This window comes from Corvus brachyrhynchos, unplaced genomic scaffold, assembly GCF_000691975.1.
Source record: "Corvus brachyrhynchos isolate BGI_N302 unplaced genomic scaffold, ASM69197v1 scaffold142, whole genome shotgun sequence".
In the NCBI taxonomy this organism is placed as follows: Eukaryota; Metazoa; Chordata; class Aves; order Passeriformes; family Corvidae; genus Corvus; species Corvus brachyrhynchos.
Genome location: NW_008237226.1, coordinates 4,142,236 through 4,162,164, shown reverse-complemented (window position 1 = coordinate 4,162,164; position 19,929 = coordinate 4,142,236). Strand labels below are relative to the sequence as shown.

General features: G+C 37.1%; 1 protein-coding gene across 1 annotated transcript in view; it reads right to left on the bottom strand.

The window, feature by feature from the left end:
• Positions 1–251: 251 nt before the first annotated feature.
• The window catches only part of VPS50 (VPS50, EARP/GARPII complex subunit), an 82,641-nt gene continuing 62,963 nt past the window's right edge, over positions 252–19,929 (bottom strand). The window contains exons 24-29 of the mRNA XM_017729175.1: positions 10,181–10,329; positions 8,348–8,444; positions 8,043–8,201; positions 5,507–5,628; positions 2,411–2,600; positions 252–1,001 (exon numbers count right to left, since the gene is read on the bottom strand). Of these exons, the coding sequence (XP_017584664.1) occupies positions 882–1,001; positions 2,411–2,600; positions 5,507–5,628; positions 8,043–8,201; positions 8,348–8,444; positions 10,181–10,329 (837 nt within the window). The 3' untranslated portion in view covers positions 252–881. The remainder of the gene's footprint in view (positions 1,002–2,410; positions 2,601–5,506; positions 5,629–8,042; positions 8,202–8,347; positions 8,445–10,180; positions 10,330–19,929) is intronic.

The window sequence follows — 19,929 nt, the reverse complement described above, 5'->3', positions numbered from 1 at the left end:
TACTGAAAACAAATGTAAACCTGAAAACTCCAGTGAAGTCAGTGATGCTCTGACAAATTGATTTCTAGGACACATATGCAGTCAAGTCATTTTACTTTCCTCAGGATCATTCAGGATATCTACAGCAGAGCAGGAAACAGGAAGATTATCTTAGTATCAATCCAAAACTTCAGTCAAAAAAACATTCCAGATCCCTGGCATTATTGCCATTTTGCATTGTTGAATTGGAAAAATGAAGTCTCACAAAGAAATCATATTAGCATACAATTTTATTACCTTCTATTAATCTGAAGTCAATAATTTTGATATGACTAAATTAATTCTGAAATAAACAGACATTTTAAATACATATAAAGATGATGGGCTTTAACATGAGGGTATTTGTTTGATCTGCACTCTTAATCCACATGCAGGATACATCAATCAAATATTATACATATCCTTTCATTTTACACTGGTCCATAATACAGCACAACTTCTGAAGGTGAAAGCAGGGAAGAAAGAAATCATATTTTCAAGTAGCCCTTTTATTTCAAAAGAGCATCAATGATATATTAAGCCAATGTGTTTCTCTCTGATTTTGATTTTACTTACAGTATACACTTTTGCAAAATATACAGCTCATCAATGATACACAAATGGTGGCCCTTTACTAAGGGCAAGTAACCAGAAAAAAAAAAAAAAAAGTACAACAGAAAAGAAATCTACAGATTAGAAAACTCATATTTTAGAACATTATGTCACTTCAGAGTGCCTCCAATGTTGGTAAGAAAGGTCATGCACAATGTTTCTAATGTTGTCATTAGTCCACGAGAGAAATGTCCGTGTGCTTCACATGAACAGAAAAAGGTACAAGTCAGAAAGAAAGCAGCTTTTGCCAGTTATCTCTTAGGCCTATCTATGTCATCAATGGTAGCTAACAGCTTCTGTCTTGCCTTTTTGTTGATGTAGGTGCCCAGACAAATATTCACCAGATTGGTCAACTGCTTAGTGGAATATTCCTGGCAAACAAAAGCAGATCATGTTAGAGCAGAATAAAACACCAGACAAAGATAGAAAATTTTAAAAAATGCAGACATACTCAGTGTGGATTTTACAACTGATAGAAGCATCAGTACACAAGGGAGATTTAAAGCTGTAGTTAAGTCATGTCTGGATAGTTTTCATAGTTGAGGCACAGAGAGGACAAGACTTTATTTTGCTACATGGCAGCTTATAATGGAAAATGCTTATGACTTTAAAAGTACTGGACAGAGTTCACAGAAAGTAACTCTGGGAACATGTTTATAAATCAATTTTTAATGTATTTCCCTTTCTTTGGGAGGCTTGGTGGGAAATACGTATGCAAATGGTTAAGCTTTTAACACAAAAACTTTGTTTTAACAATGATAAATGTTGGTGATCTTTTTTATTTTGATTTCCCATTTCCAATAAGCTTCTAAATGCTTCTGTCTGCAGTGTCCAAACAAGTTTGATTTCAGTACATGATAAAGGAAGAAAAAATGTCAAAAATGTGAAGAAAATAATTCTTAGCACCTGTGAAAACACCACATTTGCCAGTATTACCTTTATGTCTAAAACTATCCAAAACATAGCTTCCACCAATGAGTTTAAAAAAGTTTTTCCCTGTAGGTCATCAAACCCCATAGCTCACAATCTCTCTTGGGGCTCCAGGCAATACAAGGAAAATTCTATCAAAGACATACTTTTGCCTCCATTTCTAGTGGGATTTAAAGTAATCCCAAAATACAGATTTCAAGTGCTCCACTTTAAAAGACTTACTTTAAAGATGGGTATCTCCAATAGCATGTGACTATTACTTACACAGACCTGTTACAATTGTTAGTTCATGCTATAGTGAAAGCATCTGAATGTTCTCAAAACACAGACGTCTCAGCAAGAGAGATTAAGCATTATCAAATGAAGAAAAAGCAATAAATCTTCTCCATTGTGCCATACAACTTAGTTTAAGCAATCTACTCCCAAAAGCAATACAAAACCTAATGGTGTGATCCCAAAACATAATTCTTGATGATCAAGCTGTGCATTTTGGCATATTCTGAACAGCTCACAAATGCTTTCGGTTTCCCTTTGCCCTAGTTCTCTGCGCTTTTTGATCCAATAGGCAGGTGTGACTGGCTCAGTCATCCTCCCCAGTCCTCAGATGTTGAACCAGTTCAAGCACATACCAACTTCATATGATAAAAAGGAAAATGTACATGCACATATACGTTTATATTTATACTGCTTCCTACATAGGTTTTACTGTAATAAATGAAAATATACTTATATATGCCTATATTCATTTTTAACATATGGAAGGATTGATTATTTATAGTTGTTAGCATGTTTTTATCATCATGGTGAATTTTCTCAATAGACAGGAAAAGAATGCAAATTTAATTGTTACCCTATGTTCTTTTATCCAGCATTCCATGTCATTTTCTGTCAGGTAGTATGCTTTAATGTAGGTCTCCACAAATTCCTTATCTGGAATAGGCCTAATGTCTGTTAACTTTTCTAGTTTCATTAAGAACTGTTGAAAATCCAGTTGCATCAAGGCACGTCCTTCATTGCTGCACTTCTTTACATTAGCATAACTAAAAAGAGAAACAATGAAAAGCAAAACTTAGAAGGAAATAAAAATGAATTTTGCTTATCAAAGTTAACTTAGTCTTTTGAACATTGAAGGGGAGCAAAATTATGGTCTTAAGTCAAAAGCAGACAAGAACTTCTCTTAGGATGTCTGCTGCAGAGCTTTATTCGCAGTAGCATAACACATTTTAGTCCAGTCATCGAACAGAACCCCACTGTACCCAGTGATACTTAGAAAAATCACATTCTCCTCTCCCAAAAGCCACTAAAAATCATCCTACATTGAACAACTTACTATAAGTAGGTTAGAGGAAATTAAACCAATGCTCATTAGCACACTGGACAGTGGTTTCAAGTGAGCACGACCACTGGAGTCTGAAAGGTACCATGGCAGCTTTAGGAATGGTCACCAGGAGCTTGCTGAACCAAGTAGGAGCATCAAAGAAAGACACAAAGGTATTTGTTCAAAAACAGCCACAGCAAGCAGACGATAAAGGGTAGTAGCAGCACTGCTCATCTCTGTGAGAAGCTGATGTTCTAATGAGAACAGATTGACAGCAAACTAGTGACAGGTTAGAGGAGACAGCAGATGAGCTTAACAGCAGGGTAATACTAGCAAGGATCACACTGGAGTGATAGGCAATAAATAAGGAAAATGATCTTTGCAGTTCTTCAAACAGATAAGGGACTGCATTTGTCAAGATCAAAGGAAATGACACTGCAATGGCCTCAAGAATGCCAGTTTCAGCTGTGTACAGGGTCTGAGGCACAGTGTCTTGAGCAACTTAATCCAGCTCATCCACCAGTTGCACCCACAAGTGACAACCCTAACTGTTTCCACTCTTCCCCTCTACCAAATATAAAACAAGCTCAGTTTTTCCATAGATTCATGAAGCTAATCCTAATTATTATACAGTCCCTAGACTATTAGGATTGATGCAAAGGAGGCAGCAGAAACATGCAGCTCGGAACTGGATACACAGCAAGGTCAGGTAAAGAATAAGAAGAAATTTCACACTTAGAGTTGGTACACAAAAAGAATTTGCAGAATGCAAAACTAACAGAGGCAAAAAGAGAGAGGACCAAGGCAAAAGTCCTCCGGAGCTTCATAGAAGACTAGAAGATGATTTTCAATAGGCCCAAGAAGCCAGCAGGGAAACAGGAGAGAACACTGAACGAGGAGATAGGGAAGGACAAAATTTAAAGAAAGATATAGCTGACTGCAGTGGAGGTAATTCTTCATTCAGTGAAGAGCCTGACGAAAGCAATATCAGTTGACTGCATGACTGGATGAGAAACATCTCCTTCATGGCTTTTAACTCCATACATTCATTGAATTCAGAGATAAAAGAAGTTATTCAGAGAGTCAGCTATTCAGAACACCTTCCTTCCCTTTCCACAGTGGGAAAAGAACCTACAAGATATGTAAAAATAACAGAACTGGCCAAGAATAAGAAATTCCAGGCAAATATTTGGGAGAAGATGATAATGAGTAGTTTTTACACCCTCAGAAATGGTACAGGACAAATTATATCAGCAAAGTATTCCTAGTTCACCCTGCTTAGGTGAAAGTAAAGGTCAAAGTTTCATGGTAAGTCACAAGCATGAACCTAAACTGCAGCATGGAGCAAGACATATGAGTGATAATCTTCAGAGCTAAGGATTAAATGGTTCATGTACACTGAAGCCACAAAAGATGAATGAGATGTGATGTAAGAAAAGGAAACAAGTTGAAAACAAACACAAAGGCTGAGGTAGAGGAGGTTGATAGTGACTGACTCTTACCTATTTGAAAGGTAAGAGGAACAGGGGGAGGAGAAGAGATATGCCTTTGTTTCACTTCCTTTTATTTGAGGCATGATAAGTGAAAAATAAAATTTCAAAAAGGAAAGCTAGTTGTATAGGCTATATGTCATATGAAGGAATTGAGAAGCCAGAAGCAGGTCATGGATGGATTTAGTCACCCTGAACATGAACTGATTTCTCTAGAGACTGCAAAAGGATGATGGCATGAAAACAAACGGGCATGAGATAAAAAATGATGGCTTTATGGAAGCAGTGGAAGCTGATGATCCTCAATAGGCAGCCAACACTTGGAGAAGAAGGGTGTTTTGTTGAGGTCCTAATTTAGAGCAGACAGCAGGAGAGTGGGATGGAAAGAAGTAAAATAAGTAGTAGGAAGTGAACAGGGTAAAGATAACCAGGAAAGAAGCATGGAAACATATGTAGAAAGAGTGGAAGACAGCACATATTCTATGATGCAGAAGAAGTTCCGATAAGAGCCCAAACACGTAGCAAGGGGACAAAACCATAAAAATAAATGCAGTGGATGAAAAGTCTGCAACACTCAGGCTACAAAATTGCATCTGAAAAGACTGGGACACTGATTAAAAGAGAGAGGGATGAGCAAGGTGTAGCAGTTCCTGACTAAGGGGCTCGAGCCTCTGTTGATCAAGCCAACTAAGATACCTCTCTGTTCTTGATGAATTTGGAAAAATCATATTCCATGGCTACTTTAAGATAACTGATTTTCTTCCTGGCAAAGATAAATGGCATCATCATAGAAGTACTGACAACTATATTTTAACTTCCTTCTTTGCTCTGCTGGGAAATCATAATTTTCAGATAGAAGTTTCTTTGAAAGAGCAGTGTATTTTCATATGCTTCGGTAAAACATTCATTGTCATTCTTCAGCAGTATCTAGGAACAAGACCACCCCCTTTAGGCTCAATGCTGCACCAGACTCTGTGAAACAACTGCTAAGGAGTATTTTAAGCATTGATAATTTTTAGGGTCCCCAGAAGAACATGAACTCACAAGAACACTATAAAATTAGAATTTTTAACTCTAATAATAAACATTATCATTCTAGACATACTTACCCAAAAGCAAGACTTTCATAAATACTTACCCTTCCACAAGAGTTCTATTGGCCAAGCGTATGCAGTGCTCCCAAAGGATGTTGGAGACTGGCAATGGAATACGGACTCTCTTAGACACATCATTCAACCTCCTGTTAAATTCTTCAAATTCCTGATAAAACATAAAAGATGTTTATTCCTTTAGCATAAAATGGATCATACTCTGTACATCCAACAACAGCAACAACCAATTAGAAATGCACATGAGAGAATACTGAAAAATAAGAGCAAAGCAGAGAGGCTTAATAGGCACAAAACGTAGAGAACTTAATGTGTAAAGTAGAAAACATAGCACTTTCTAGTGTATCACTCACAACATTACCTCAGTGACTTTTTTTAAACGAACTGCTGCTCTGTTCTCCAGAGCTGTAGTTCTCCGTGAAACTGACACCTCTGAAAATGAACCAAGTAGCTTATCGTTCAAATGCTATTTTCACTGCCTCACTCCCTACACTTATATTTAGCTTCTTTAAGTCAATATACAGCCACTGAAGAAAATCCAGTGATGATCTCTTTATCCCTCTAAATACCTGCCCCACCAGCTTTCGAAGAGAAGCTCAGAAATACTGTAACCACTTTTCATTCTTCAACCTTTCACATTAGATAATTCCTCAGTGCTTTAGAAGGAGCTGAGAGCACCCAGTGAAAGAGGCCAAATCTAACAGTTTAGGACCACACTGCAGCTTTAGATAACAATTCCAATTACAGGAAGGCACCTCTTTCCACATGGATCATCAATGGACTGGATGGATTTGAGCTGATACTACAAGTGAGAAACTAGTCATAACTAAATGCAATTACTGCTACAATGATTTTGTGACTTAAATAAAGTGAAACGGAAGTCCTGTGCCAATGATTAAAGCCTTTATCATTTAAAAAAGTATCAAATGACTTCAATATCAAGCAGACTGGTAATGAACTCCTCTGTATAACTAGCAAAAGCCATTTGATGTGCATTCTTTTAAGATCATATTTGCCCCACAGAGATTTTACTTCCAAGGCTGTTAATCTACGGTTTCTTCCTTTTCCTTTTTTTCTTACACCCCCCCTTAAAAATTCAGTAAGTGAAGAAAATCAGAAGAGATTTTTTCAGTAGAAGAGAATCTCAGTAATCAATTGGCATTTAACACAAATTTTCTGAAAGTTTAATTTGGCAAGAAGATGCAGGGTACCACAATGTCATGCTTTAACAGGCATACAGCTCACTCCTCTGAAGATGAAGATGCCTAATGCTCCAGGATAATAAATTTCTTCAACAATCCTCTTTCCCCACTTTATCTGCTTCCAACATACTATGACTGAATATAAAACTTTGTGTATGTGTGCACATGACTGAAAATAGTTGATTATTACTTTAAACACTGTGCTTACATTTGACGTCCCTGGAGCCCCAGTGTACACAGAAAATCACTCATTGCTTAGCAGTTATCTAAAAGCTTTTGTAGCAACTAGCGCTAGTTATAGAATAGAGAGACCAAAATTGGTTTTAAATGGTATTAGCTCTGATTGTTCTGAAGCAAATTCACCAGCAGTTGCATACTCACAGAAGGAAAAAGTTTTGCCCCAGAGATCAACTATTTTAAGGACAAACTGATCTCAAAAAGTCACGGCAGCATAAACAAGGACAACCACAAGGATTCCATCAAATTCAGTGCAATGATATATCCTCTGTCAAATTCTTCCTTCTTTGCCTTGATTTTTTTTTTAAGCAGAGAAGAGCTACAAAGTACAAAGGTGTTATCCAAACTGTTATTCCACACAGATGTGTAGCTTATTCTGTGATTCACACTTCACACATCTTTAAAATAAAATTTTCAGTTTCTCTGAAAAGAATTAGTAATTAATATAGTATAATTAATTTGCAGAATTCTACCACTGCCAGAACTTCCCTCTGAAGACTTTTAGAAACATTATTTAGGCATATATAAAAGGATGAGGAAAGGCTTGTCCCAAGAACCAGTTCTGTATGCCATAAGACGTGGCAATTGTATAATGACATCTACGGAATGCAATTGACAAGTTGGCTGAATAGCTTCCCTTCCTTTTCAAATGTTAACTTCTAAATACAGCAACTTCAGTCAGATACTGCATGATCATTTTTGGTGCTCAATTGACCTACAGCTCATATGATACATCTCAAAGACAATCAGCAAAATTATTTGAAAGAGCAAATAGTGTGGTTTGGGTTTTTTTTACTATCTCCAGCTAAAGGGTATCTCTGGCCACTGGATTTCCCTCAGTGTTACTCTGTTTACTACATGTTTCTCTACCATTCAAGACTTAGACACGAGACTCATGAAACTTTTGCGGTCACTTTCACACACCATGTAGTCAAAAAAAATCATCACTGAAAACAATGCTTTAGAAGCAAGAATAATTAAACTTCTGGACAGACCTCATAGTAATTTCCCATTTGTCAGGATGATGTATTGTCCTAGCCATGTCACTTTAACAGTTTTAGTGAAGTATTACAGCAATGTAGTGTTTATATAAACTCTAGCACACCATTTCCCATTAACTATTCACCTTTAAAAGAGCATCTACATATACATTGTGCTGTGACATGATTTCCTTCACATCCCATTTCACATTAGCCATGAGAAGCAGCATTTGTTCATAGTCAATGGCTTTAGCAGCAACAATCCAATAAACTGGTTTACGTAGTTCACTGGCAGTTGACACTGTCTGAAAAAGAAAAAAATAAAATTCAATGCTTTAAATTTCTGGCTAGTAGGAGCAATATATAACTATGATGTACAAGTATTTGCACTATAATGTACAAGTTTCAAATCTTCTGTATGAAAATCAGCTGTGAATTACACAATTCTGACCTGAGAATAGAACTGCTGAAGAAAAGGCTTCTTGGCAGCTGGCATCACTGCATCAAGATGAGGCTGAAGAAATTCAAACTGCTCAGCCAGAAATACCCTTTGAAAGCAAAGAAAATTTATTGTGAACTAAGTGCAATGTTTGGCATGTGTCCTTACAATTTTTACTCCACAGTTGACATATTTGGCAAAAACAATATGCAACTTTGGAAAATTTAGTCCCAAGAAGAACTGTATCAGTTGCATGCCAGCATATCAACTAGCATTCTCAATTCTGACAATTTTAAAATGTACTTGCGAACAAGAAAATACTTGAATAAAGAGACTAAGGCTTGAATATCAACAATTCATATTTCTATTTTACTGAGGATACACTGCAAAAGTCTGAGCCAAGGTCTAGTAAAGTCAGTGTCTTGGGGTGACTTTGTGATGTGTATCCCCTATCGCTGCCCCATGCCCAGAAATTAATTTTGTGTCTTTCTGTGCCTTTAAAATGAGCCTGAGAGGGAAGAGGAAAACCTGAGCAAAACTTCTTCAAAGCAGTTTGCAGCTTGTTCAAGGTCACACAGAGATAGAGGCATTTTTTTTCAGCTGCGGCAGCAGAGAGAGAGTGGGGAAAGCACCCGGCTTGTTTTCAGCCAGTTTTTCAGCTCCTTTTTCTTTCTCCAGAGAGAGACAGAGAGTTGAACTTTTGTTTTCCTGGGACTTTGTCTTTTTTTTTTTTTCCTCTTCTGGACTGTCTCAACATCAGAATACATCAGGAGGAATTTCCACTGAGGCCTTGGCCCTGGAGGTGAGCCCACCATCCCGTCCCAGCTCCAAGGAAGGGGAGAGAGAGATCTATGGAAGGACTCTGAAACTTTCCCAGGTTTCTCTCAGCAGAGCGAGAGGTTTTATTATTTAGCATCATTATCCTTTTCCTGTGTGTTTGTTAAATAAATAGTTTTTATCTCTTTCACTTTCTTTCGAGTAAAATTCAATTTTTCCCAAACCTGGTGGGGGAGGGGTGGTCTGTGGCCTGCCTTCTCTCAGAGAATGTATTTCTAAATTTGGCCAAACCGGAACAGTCAGTGACCAAGAGTCATGCAATTCCCACTGCAGGACAGTCAACATCAATATTAATAAATCCATCTCAGAATTTCAAAATAACATACCTAATTTTATACTAGTGAATCTATAAAATAGAACTTGATCTCATATTCCTTCTCAGGGGTAGAATTTGTTAATAACAACATAAGAAGGAAATACATTTCTATCTAAGCATAAATGGAAAAAAATATTTTTAAAACTAACTTCTAATCTTTAAGTGTCATCTCGTGTGAGGAAAAAATAATTCCCATCTGGCTCTTACTATTACTCTTATCAAATAAAAATAATTTTGTAACACTTGCATTAATTGCTGGTTATAATCTCCTCTTCTCCTGTGCTGTGACATAGGTACATTTCCACCCATTGCAAAGAACATGGTAACTCAAGCCAAACCAACTTAAACTAAGAAGTTCTGAGTCAAGTATTTAATACAAGGCGAAAATGAACCATACAGATTAAATATTCCCATTAGAAACATTGTCCTGTTAGATTTGGCCATGTATTGCCACAAATTACTGGATCATCTGCAGTAAAATTTCATTCCTTGTGCTTGCATGTTGCTAGACCAAAGAATTAAGACTCCTGTACCTTTAATAAAGAAATTACCTTCATCACTCATATTTAAAATCACATTGAGAGACAGGAATTTTTGACCTGTCAAGAAGGCTTTGGATTGTAACCACAATTTCTTAAACAATCAATAGCTTTCAGTGATCACAAATACAACGAGTACAGTAAACAACCTACAAGGATTCTGTGGCCACCACTCTCTCTGCCAAACCATATAGCGAATTGCCAGATGTCAAAACTACGAGGTGACTGAGATGTGGGCTTGGCACCTTCTCTTTTCTCTCTTCAGCAGCTGTGAGAGTTCCTGAAGGATCAGCAGACACCTCCTGAAACAAAGGATCAAACCAATTAAACCCCACAAAACCAGCAAGGATGGCTCCAGCTTCAGATGCCAGATAAGATGAAGGAATATTTCAAATTCTAAGGTGTAATTTAAATCAAGCCTATTTCTATTTGAACATTATAGTAAAATAAGTGAAAAAAAATCATCTCATGTAAATCAGTATCCAAGGAAAAAATAAATTAAAAGAGAAAGGCAGCAAATAATCTTCTCGCTACACCTTAACACCCAAACAGGCTTTACCCCAATTGCCTTTTGGGAGACTGACTTCTCATCCTTGGAGACAGCATCTTCAAGCTGACAGCAACCAAACAGAGAGATGTATCAAAGGAATGTTACTTATGCATGGGCTTTACTGCTTATATGAGCTGTGGCTAACTTAGGTAAAATACAATTGATGTTCTCAATCAAGCTACCATTCCATGGAAACTTCTATCCTGCAGACATCTTGATGCTAGAAAGCAAGGAAATATTCACAGCAAAGGAATAGAATCCGTAGTGAGAAACAGTTTATACCAGTGCCTTGTTGCAAAATTAAAGGAAAAAAATAGAGGAAAAATTCTACCCCCACACTTAAGGAATATAAGTACAAAGTACAGCTAGTAGAGGAATCACAGAAGGAAGAAATTCCCAGAGCAGGCGTACAAAGGGACACCCTCTGAAGCCTGGCTATTTCCCCAAACTGTTTCAGGCATGAAAACATGAAAACATAAAGGTAGTTCTGGCTGGCTTGGATTAATTATTCATACCATGCTTATACACAGCCCACAAGAAGATGAGAAATGCTACAAAGTAAAGGTAATACTGCACCCAGAACAGGTAAGAAGACAGGATTTGGCACGGATTTAATCAGAGCCTTTCAAGACCCTAGGGATAGAAACTGTGGCCATAGTCTACAGTCTATGGATGCTACAACGTTTCAGCCTGTATGTACGGAATGAAAACAAATAACAGTAACACAGTCCCAAAGTAGTGGAAAAAATAACTTTTACAAAAGTAAAATCAGCGGCCTAACATGGCTGCTGTAAACAGCGTAGAAATAACCAACCAAGAGGATAACAATAATGCTTAAACATAATATTTGCGGTTGGACTCAAAAAAAAAATTAGTGGAATTCTGAAATCGCTGTTAAAAAATGGAAAAAGATAAAGCCAAAAACAACATTATGAAAAAAAGCAGCTTTCAAGTTTTTGAATTGTTTGTTTGTTTCAACTAGAGATAGAAATAAAAATAGAAGAAATTGCAGTGAAGTAACTAAGGAAGGAGGGAGAAAAATAGACTCAAGCTAACCACAACAGTAGCCATTAATTTCTTCTGGGCTTCACAGCAGAGAACAACTGTGAAGAGTGACCTGAAAGAGCGTACTTGCTATTCAAACAGGTTTTTTTCAGACACTTTTGCTTAAGGAGAAGAGGAGAGCAGTGAGCACCTGAAGCACTGGTGGAACTTAGTAGTGGTGTCATTCATTCTATATGTCAGGATTCAGACAAAGAGGAATATTTCATTGCAGACCTTGAAATGCCAAGAGAAAAAGTATTGCACATATGATCAGGTGAAAACTGGAAAACCAACAGGGCGGTTATTCTGATAGCAAAATATCTGACAGACCCATTGTGGTTGTATTGCAGCAATTAAAGGTAAGGCAGGTGAAAATTGATTATGTCAAATGTGTAAGGACCTGGTGAGAATTTAAGTGATACAGGATGAGCAGAAAGATCAAAACTTTGCTGCTATAGACAAAGCAGCACCAGAATGTGTTTACTGCTTGGATGAAAGCCAAACCAAAAGTGACATTAAGAATATACGACAACTGAGAAGATAATAGCATGCAAGCTGTTAAAAGTGGTTTGAGGTGTGGAGGAACAAAAATTCACAAGTTCTACTTTAACTCTCTCGGATTTTATTTGGCAGTTTCCTCCCGTGGTGTGACAGCCCAAGGCAATAGGGAGGTGGATTTGCTAAATCAGAAAGGCTCTTTCAGTTCTGCATCTCCAGAGACGTCAAACACAAGCATAAAAATGGGCTACAGCAGATGGAACAATGCACAGTCTGGGAAGGCAGAGTTCTCACTAATAAGGGTGAGGAAGTACCTTTGGACTTATAAAAAACATATTGTAATAAGGTTACAGACATAAAAAGCAAAGAAAGCAGGGAACCTTGATGGCTCCCCACAGAAATTTTGACATTAAAAACAAGGACTGCTGACTGACCAATACCATCAACACATCATTTGTAGCACTAAAATATCTCACAGAAATACATCAATGAGCAGAAGATAAAACTTCTAAAAGAAGCTTATGGTAAATGCAATCAGATACAGTTGCACTGAGCACAGGAACAATTATAAAGGCTAGCTATAATGTTATGTTATTTGAAAAATTAACTTTCTTTGCTCTGATCTGTATTCACATTCAGCCGGATAAACTTGGAATTAAACTGACTAGATGCTTCACAACACTATGAAGTTTGCATTCTGCTGAGTCTATCAGAATGGATAAGCAAGCCAAAAGGCCTGGATATTTGCTAAAGCTCATGTAACCTCTTTCAGAGAACTCAAAGGTATTTCCTGAGCACATCCACATGTTTACTGCAGATAGGCAGTGACATCTAACCATCTAGCCACAGCAATCAATTCTCTGACAGCATTAACTAAGCCAAAGACCATATTGATTAACTATTAAAATTCCCTCTTTATCTGCCCTCTTTTCTTTTTTCACTTCATTCCATTCTGAAAAACCCAAATCAAAACAAAACAAAACAAAAAAACCAAACCAAAACACAAACAAACAAAGATGTTTTGAAGTGTTTACACAAGACAAAAATAGCCAAACCCACAGCCCACCAAGCAATGCTTATCCTTAGGAGAGACAGCGAGTGACAGAGCTGGGGGAAGAGTATCAGTAGTAAACATTTAAGAAGCTTGCTTTCTTTCAAAGACTAATTACAAATTATGTAAAAACCGAGTATTATGAAGACTTCATTTTGTATTTATCGTACTTCAGAGTTGCCTGCCACTTTGGACACATTTTAAACTTTTTTTTCTTCCTTTCTGCTTCCCATGAAGGTAAGTAACTAATGAATCTTTTAAAAGCCAAAATTGTGTTGTATCTGAAGAACACAAAAGGTACATGAGAACTAGCTAAATCAAAGACATGCTAGCTTCAACTAGGGAGTCAAACTCTTGTTCAAATATCATGGCCAAATAGCATGAGCATTTCATTCTCTTAATTTGTTCTAAAAAGCAGGCACTGCAAAAGCATGATGACAGCAAAAAGGAAACAGCCAGTGCGCCAATACCCCAAAAAAGCACAAGATCACTCTGAAAGGGCCTTACTGATGCAGGTGTTTTTTCCTCCTGCCTTCATTAACAGAAGTGATCAAAAGGCTGAAAGCAGAAAATAAAGGGGCAAAACATACAGGCTGGAACAGGAAATAAGGCTACAGACTATTTAAAGAAATCAGATGTTTTTCAGCGTAGTGGACTTGTTGAAGTTAACCCTTCCAGTAATGAAGAAAATCTGGAAGAAAATGTCTGTTGCCAGAGTTTCCCTTTGTGTACCACAGAAAACAATTATGAGTCCTGTAAAACTGCCAGCCTCAAGAGGAAGAGGAGAGGAGGGGAGTAGAAGCCAGAAAATTAAATAGCAGCCAGCCAAACTTTAATTTCAAGAAATGTCAAGTTACACTGAGAACATATTGTAGCACCCAGTATTAAGCATGTAGAGAGCAATACTAAAGCAGAATAAACTTGCTTAGCTTTTCCCTGCATCAGACTAGTAGGTCTTGCTGATCCAGCAGAACTGTGATATGTCAAAGACATATCACAGCCCACACAACATCCTTGTAAGAAAACTGGACAAAATAGATTTAATAAAATAATTTCAAAGTATACATGGAACTGATGCAAACTACAAGGTGCTCTTTTCCTTCCTTGACAAATAGGAAAAAAACCAAAGTGTTAAAAAAAATTTTTAAAAATTATTAAAAGCGCCAGACTTATCTGAACAGTAACCCAATGAACTGTAGCAGGCACAGCAGGACAGGTTAACCAGCATTGCCTGCAGACACCTTACAGCAGGTCTTGCATATTAAATTTTCTCTAGCCTTAGTTTAATTTCCTCATACTGTCATAGGAAAAGAACCGAGTTTTGTAATGCCATACCTGATAGGCATACCCAACTAGCAATTATTTATAAAAGCTGCTTTGCTATAAAGGCCTGAAAATATCAGGATGAAGCGTTAAAGCAGGCTTATGACTGCTTTGCCTATTTAAGGATTGCTAATAACAGTAGTGTGAACTACAGTGTGCGCTTTGCAAAGTATCGTTGTAAGATACCTACAGTTGAATACAACAAAAAGATACGTGTTAGCAAATAACAGGTATCAGATGAATGGGAGCATGATACTGTTTAATTGCTGGGTATTTCACTTTATCATTTAATTGTTTACTCCCAAGAAGGAAATTTTTAATGAACAGGTAGAAAAATAAAATCTATCTGCTTAAGGAACAAGCCTCTCCTTCAACCCCTTCCTCTAAAAATGTCATCTGTAACAAGAGAACGTTTTCAAGTTTGGCTGAACCCAGTGGTAAATCTCTGTCAAGCCTTCCATCTCAATGGGAAGAGGAGATTATAAAATAATTACCTAAATTAGAAGTATAAACTATATCAGGTAATTATCTGAGTTAAAAATTTGACATTCAGTTTGCAAGAGAGACATTTTTACAGGTCTGATCTCATCATGAGAACAGAAACACTCATTTCAGTTATAAGAAATAAAGAACTTATAACTGAAGTAACTGATTATCTGCCAATTATGGTGAAATAGCTGACAGTTAATTAATCATGCACTTTCACTAACTTTAAACAAAATACTGTAAACTCCACAACCTGTCCCCAGCACACAAAGTGCTGCAGATCACACTCATAACCAATAATCTTTTAAAACTGCACTTTTTCTGGCCTAATACTTTTTGCACAAGATTCCAGTTTTAGAATCATTGTGATTTAATATACATACACAATAGCAAAAATTTTAGGTTTGATTTCATATTAATTCTAAATGTTACTGAAGAAATTCTGATCTTAAAGGAGTCAGTGGTGTCCAAAAAGCATGGACAAAATGGTACTATCTGAAAAGGTTCTGGCAGCAGAACAGTCTACAGCACCTGTGACATACCAACACTGTTACCAAGAACTTGATGTGTGCTGATGGACAAAGAAAAGCATACTAACCCCAAATGTTTACATAAAACAGGCTAGCTCTATCATCTCTGTTTATAAAACTGTAATTAATAGTTTTTGTAATATCACGAGCATAGATTACAAGAAAACAAACTGATCAAAGAAAACATAACGCCTTATTGTATTCAAAAGCTGTCTGAAAATAAGTTCAACTAAATCCAAGTAGACGCTTAATATACAAGAATTTTTTATCACAAGAAATGCACTGAAGGCTTTTTTCCTCCCCTTTCAGCTTGCACATCCCTAACTCTTCTTGAAACTGAATGCTGAAAATTATAGGTAGGGCCAATTGCAAAAGCACACTGCTTTCAAGGTAAAAGTACATCTTGAATATGTTGTAAACGTGTTAAGGTTTTAAAATGGTACTTTACAATACTCCTACTATGTTTTAAGTTGCAAGATTAGTATTTTCTTGCTGAGGGGCACAAAACTTACCAAGAAGGTAATCTTGCCTCAACCTCAGGAAAGTAAATCAAACATAAACAATGTAAGCTACTACAATGATCGCCACTCTACAGACTTTAAGAAAGCAGATCTTTAAAAAACCAAACAACAAACCATCTGGAGAAATAATGCTTCTAATATTCTATTATTTTCAATCCTTTCCACACCAGTGATATCTTTATAGCATTATTGAAGAGCCATAAAAGGGATCCCCAAGCTTCCCAACACTTATAGCACACACATTTCACACTGTCCCCAGGGTTGAATTGATCAGCATTGCCTCACAGCAGACATGAGTGTGGATCCTCCATGTTCTTTGTCACAAAAAAAGCATGTCCTAAACTTCAGTTGGGTCAGTCCCACTGCCTTCAGTAAAAGAGTTCAATAAAGTTTGCACTGAAACTTCTGGGATCTTTGCATTTCTTTTGTTTTTTAATGTTCAAAGTTAAATGGCAGACTTTTTGCATAAAAAATTACAAGAAGCTGGAAAGTTTATTTACTATCTTGCCTCAACCAATGTAACAATGCCTCTATCAGGAACCACTGTGTACTGATAGACAACTGAGAAAATGAGTCATTAACTACACCCTAAAAAATAAATGCCAAATGAGACTCCACAGAAAAGCACACACACAGGCAACCTTAGGAACCTGAACCACAACCTTGCAAAAAACCCACATAAGCTGGTCTGGTCTGCTCATACACATTTTTTACTGCAGACTTTCTTGTCAAAGAAAGTTTCTCAGGAAGAGCTGCTGCTGGTTCCCAGGTGCTCAGCTGTGACTCTGTGGGCACCTGCACTCCTCTGGAACCAGCCCATTTTGGGTGCCCAGCAAGAAGAGTCTGAAGTGACTAAAATGAGATGTCTGCAGAGACTGCTTAAAGAGAGACCAAGCAATTGCCAAAATTCAGAAAATGTATCCAATTAAATAAGCTCAAAAACTTCAGTATGTTATTCCAGTCTACTTGGTAATACAGTCAAGTAAACAAAAAAAAAGATGTATGAAGAACTCTAAATGAATAATGTGAGGAAGGAAAACACCTGCAGAAGTCCTAGCATAATTTCAAAGTGCTTGTCATGTCAGAATTTTGTATACACAGAGCTCTCTTCCCTTGACAAGCAATTCATACAACACCTTAAAAATTGTCATTACGTACATTTAGAAATCTTTTTTAAATAGAGGAAAGAGAAAACTCACAAATTGCGTTTTCTTCTTTTTTTCTTTAGGTTTTTTTTTTCCTTTTAAGCAGCAGGAGGCCAAGTATGGATTAGAAACATTGCACAAGTTATCTTAAACCAAATAAAACCTCACCAAGAATCACAGCTACGATTTCACTGAGGACCTTAACTACGCCCTTTAGGAGCTGCCTCCTGTGCTAGGCACAGCCATGTCAGGTAAACAATTCCACAGCCAAGACTCTCCAGAGCTTGCCATTAGTATTTTGCCAAACCATATATAACAGGGCACCCATCCACAGTAGGTAATGCAGGACAGTGATGTGACATTTTAAGTAAAACCAAACGGTTTGTTTCCAGCACTGGGGCTAATGTAACTGAATTGTACCATTTCACAGGATCAAAGAGTCAAAGCCAAAATGGGATGGGAAGTCAGGCATGAAGAAAAAAAATTATTCCTACCAATCTTTATCTTATTTGTACAGCTGAAAAATCTTCATTTTCCATCTCTGCACCATCAATCTCTAACCTGACACTGCCAAAAGACATACACTTTCTGTGGAAAGAGTCCAAAAGGCAAGGACAGGTTCTAAGATACAGTGACCAATGCTATTTTATATCAGCAGTTCCTCCCATCTACTCTTCTATACATTGCATTGCAATGCTTAGATACTTTATTACATTGATTTATTTTCTACTGCTGTAAAACACAGTAACTCTAAGAAACTCCGTTCTAAATTTCAGTTTTGCTTGAGGAAACCTGTTTGCAATGAATTATTTATGAGCATTCCATGGCTATTTGCCCCCCAAATCTCTCTTTGCAGCAATATCACTCAAAGCAGCTATTTACATTCACAGGACATTCACAAACAACATCTAAGCAATGGCAGTATCACAATTACATTACATTTTGTGAAGATAAGGAAGCTGCTTAAAAAACGACAAAGCAAGGAATCAGAAGTAGGCATTTTCCTTCCAAAGCACGAATTACCACAACAAACTGATCACACAACAAACTGACTGATGCCTTGTACCTGGGGGCTCACAGGTCTCAGTGAACTAACATGGACATCACTACTGTGTAAAAACACATTCCTGTTAGAAATGACAAACACAAGGACATAATGTGTGCAGGTACCTCTACATACCTGACTCGGAAACTGCCAGTGAGGAGATATAAGCAACTCAAAACAGGGGCTTGTTTTGGTGTATTTAGCCTAATCTAAACCACATCTGAGTGAGGCTGAAAGAACAGCACTTCTTCATCCCCTTTTCACTCTTTCTGTGTTTTCTTTTTAATGCAATCTGCTTATATGAATGAGTAGAGTGTTTGAAGAGCGCTACTTTTGGAGGATCCAGAAGTAACTATTAAATTAACTCTGAAGCTGCTGCATAGCAGAAATCTGTATGAAAGCTTTGTGCTAGCTGTGGAAAGACCTGACTATGAAGTTCTGATACACATATGAAGTTCAGTACAGTGTAGCCAAATAAATCTTTTAAAGTCATACTGTTCTCTTAACTCTCAGACATTAAACTGGACTCCAACCCGCTTAAAAAAAAATATTCCTAGTGCTTTTATTTTTCATACTCTTGATTTAGCCTAAAGGTATTTCTTTAAGGCAAAGACAAGTAGGTTATACACAGAAAAATGCTTACTCAATCTCTGTAAGCTGTCAGCACACTTCCACATAACTTACTATAACAAAGCAAATAAAGTTTTGCTAATTCGTAGGCCTGATCTCTTTTTTTTTAAATTAAGCCTGTTTATCTATCAAAAGAAATTTCAGATCATACTTAAACCAGTATCTGTATTAGCCGTGCAGAGATTTTAAAAAGAGCCATAATTGGACTTCATTATTATTAAATTTGTAACACTTTGAAATTGGAAGCATATCTAAAGCAGTAGTGTTTTAAGAACCTGCTTTCTCAATTATGGCCTTTCATCATTGTCATCATAAAGTCCTTCATAACTGTCATTTTGATTAAATCATACAGAACATCCAAATTTTTTAAAAAGTCCAAATTAAAAATGCTTTTGTATCACAATTACAACCAGCAGGGGCACATTTACTACCAACTGAAGTGGTTTGGTCATTGCTTTTTGTTTGGGGGGTTTTGTTTACTATAATGTGGTTTATCATTTATCAGTGTAGGAGAGACATACTGACATTGAATAGTATGTATCGCAGCTGAGGTGTCACAGTATTGCCTTGCAAAGAAGTTAACAGGACTAAACACATGTTCACATTTCAGCTATTTCCTGTCCACTGTCTAAAACATTAATCTAAACTGCAGGAGGACTTGCTGCAGTTATTAAAGTACATTTGGTTTTGCTATGTAGTTTTTGCTATGAAGTTTTAGACTGCAAAACAGTGGAGAAGTGATTCAGCTATAGTTGAATACTGCTCAGAAGGGACAAGGACCCCCAGCAGAAGCAGGAGGCACGTGATGCATGGGAAGGGATGGATGGAAGTAGAGGAAGTGCTTTAAATTGCTGCACCCTTTTGCACACTGGCTACAAGTCAGAAATTTGACTTAGTCTCTCAGTGGTCCAAATAAAAACCAGACTTACTTCTTTTCCAAGTATGGTTAGTATGCTGTAAGCACAGTATATGCTAAAGGACAGAAACCTCTTGCACTGTAATAATGGGAAAATAGAGCAGCTCCATAAGGAGTTACAGGGAATGCCTCCAATCGACCTCCATACTCTTCATACTGAACA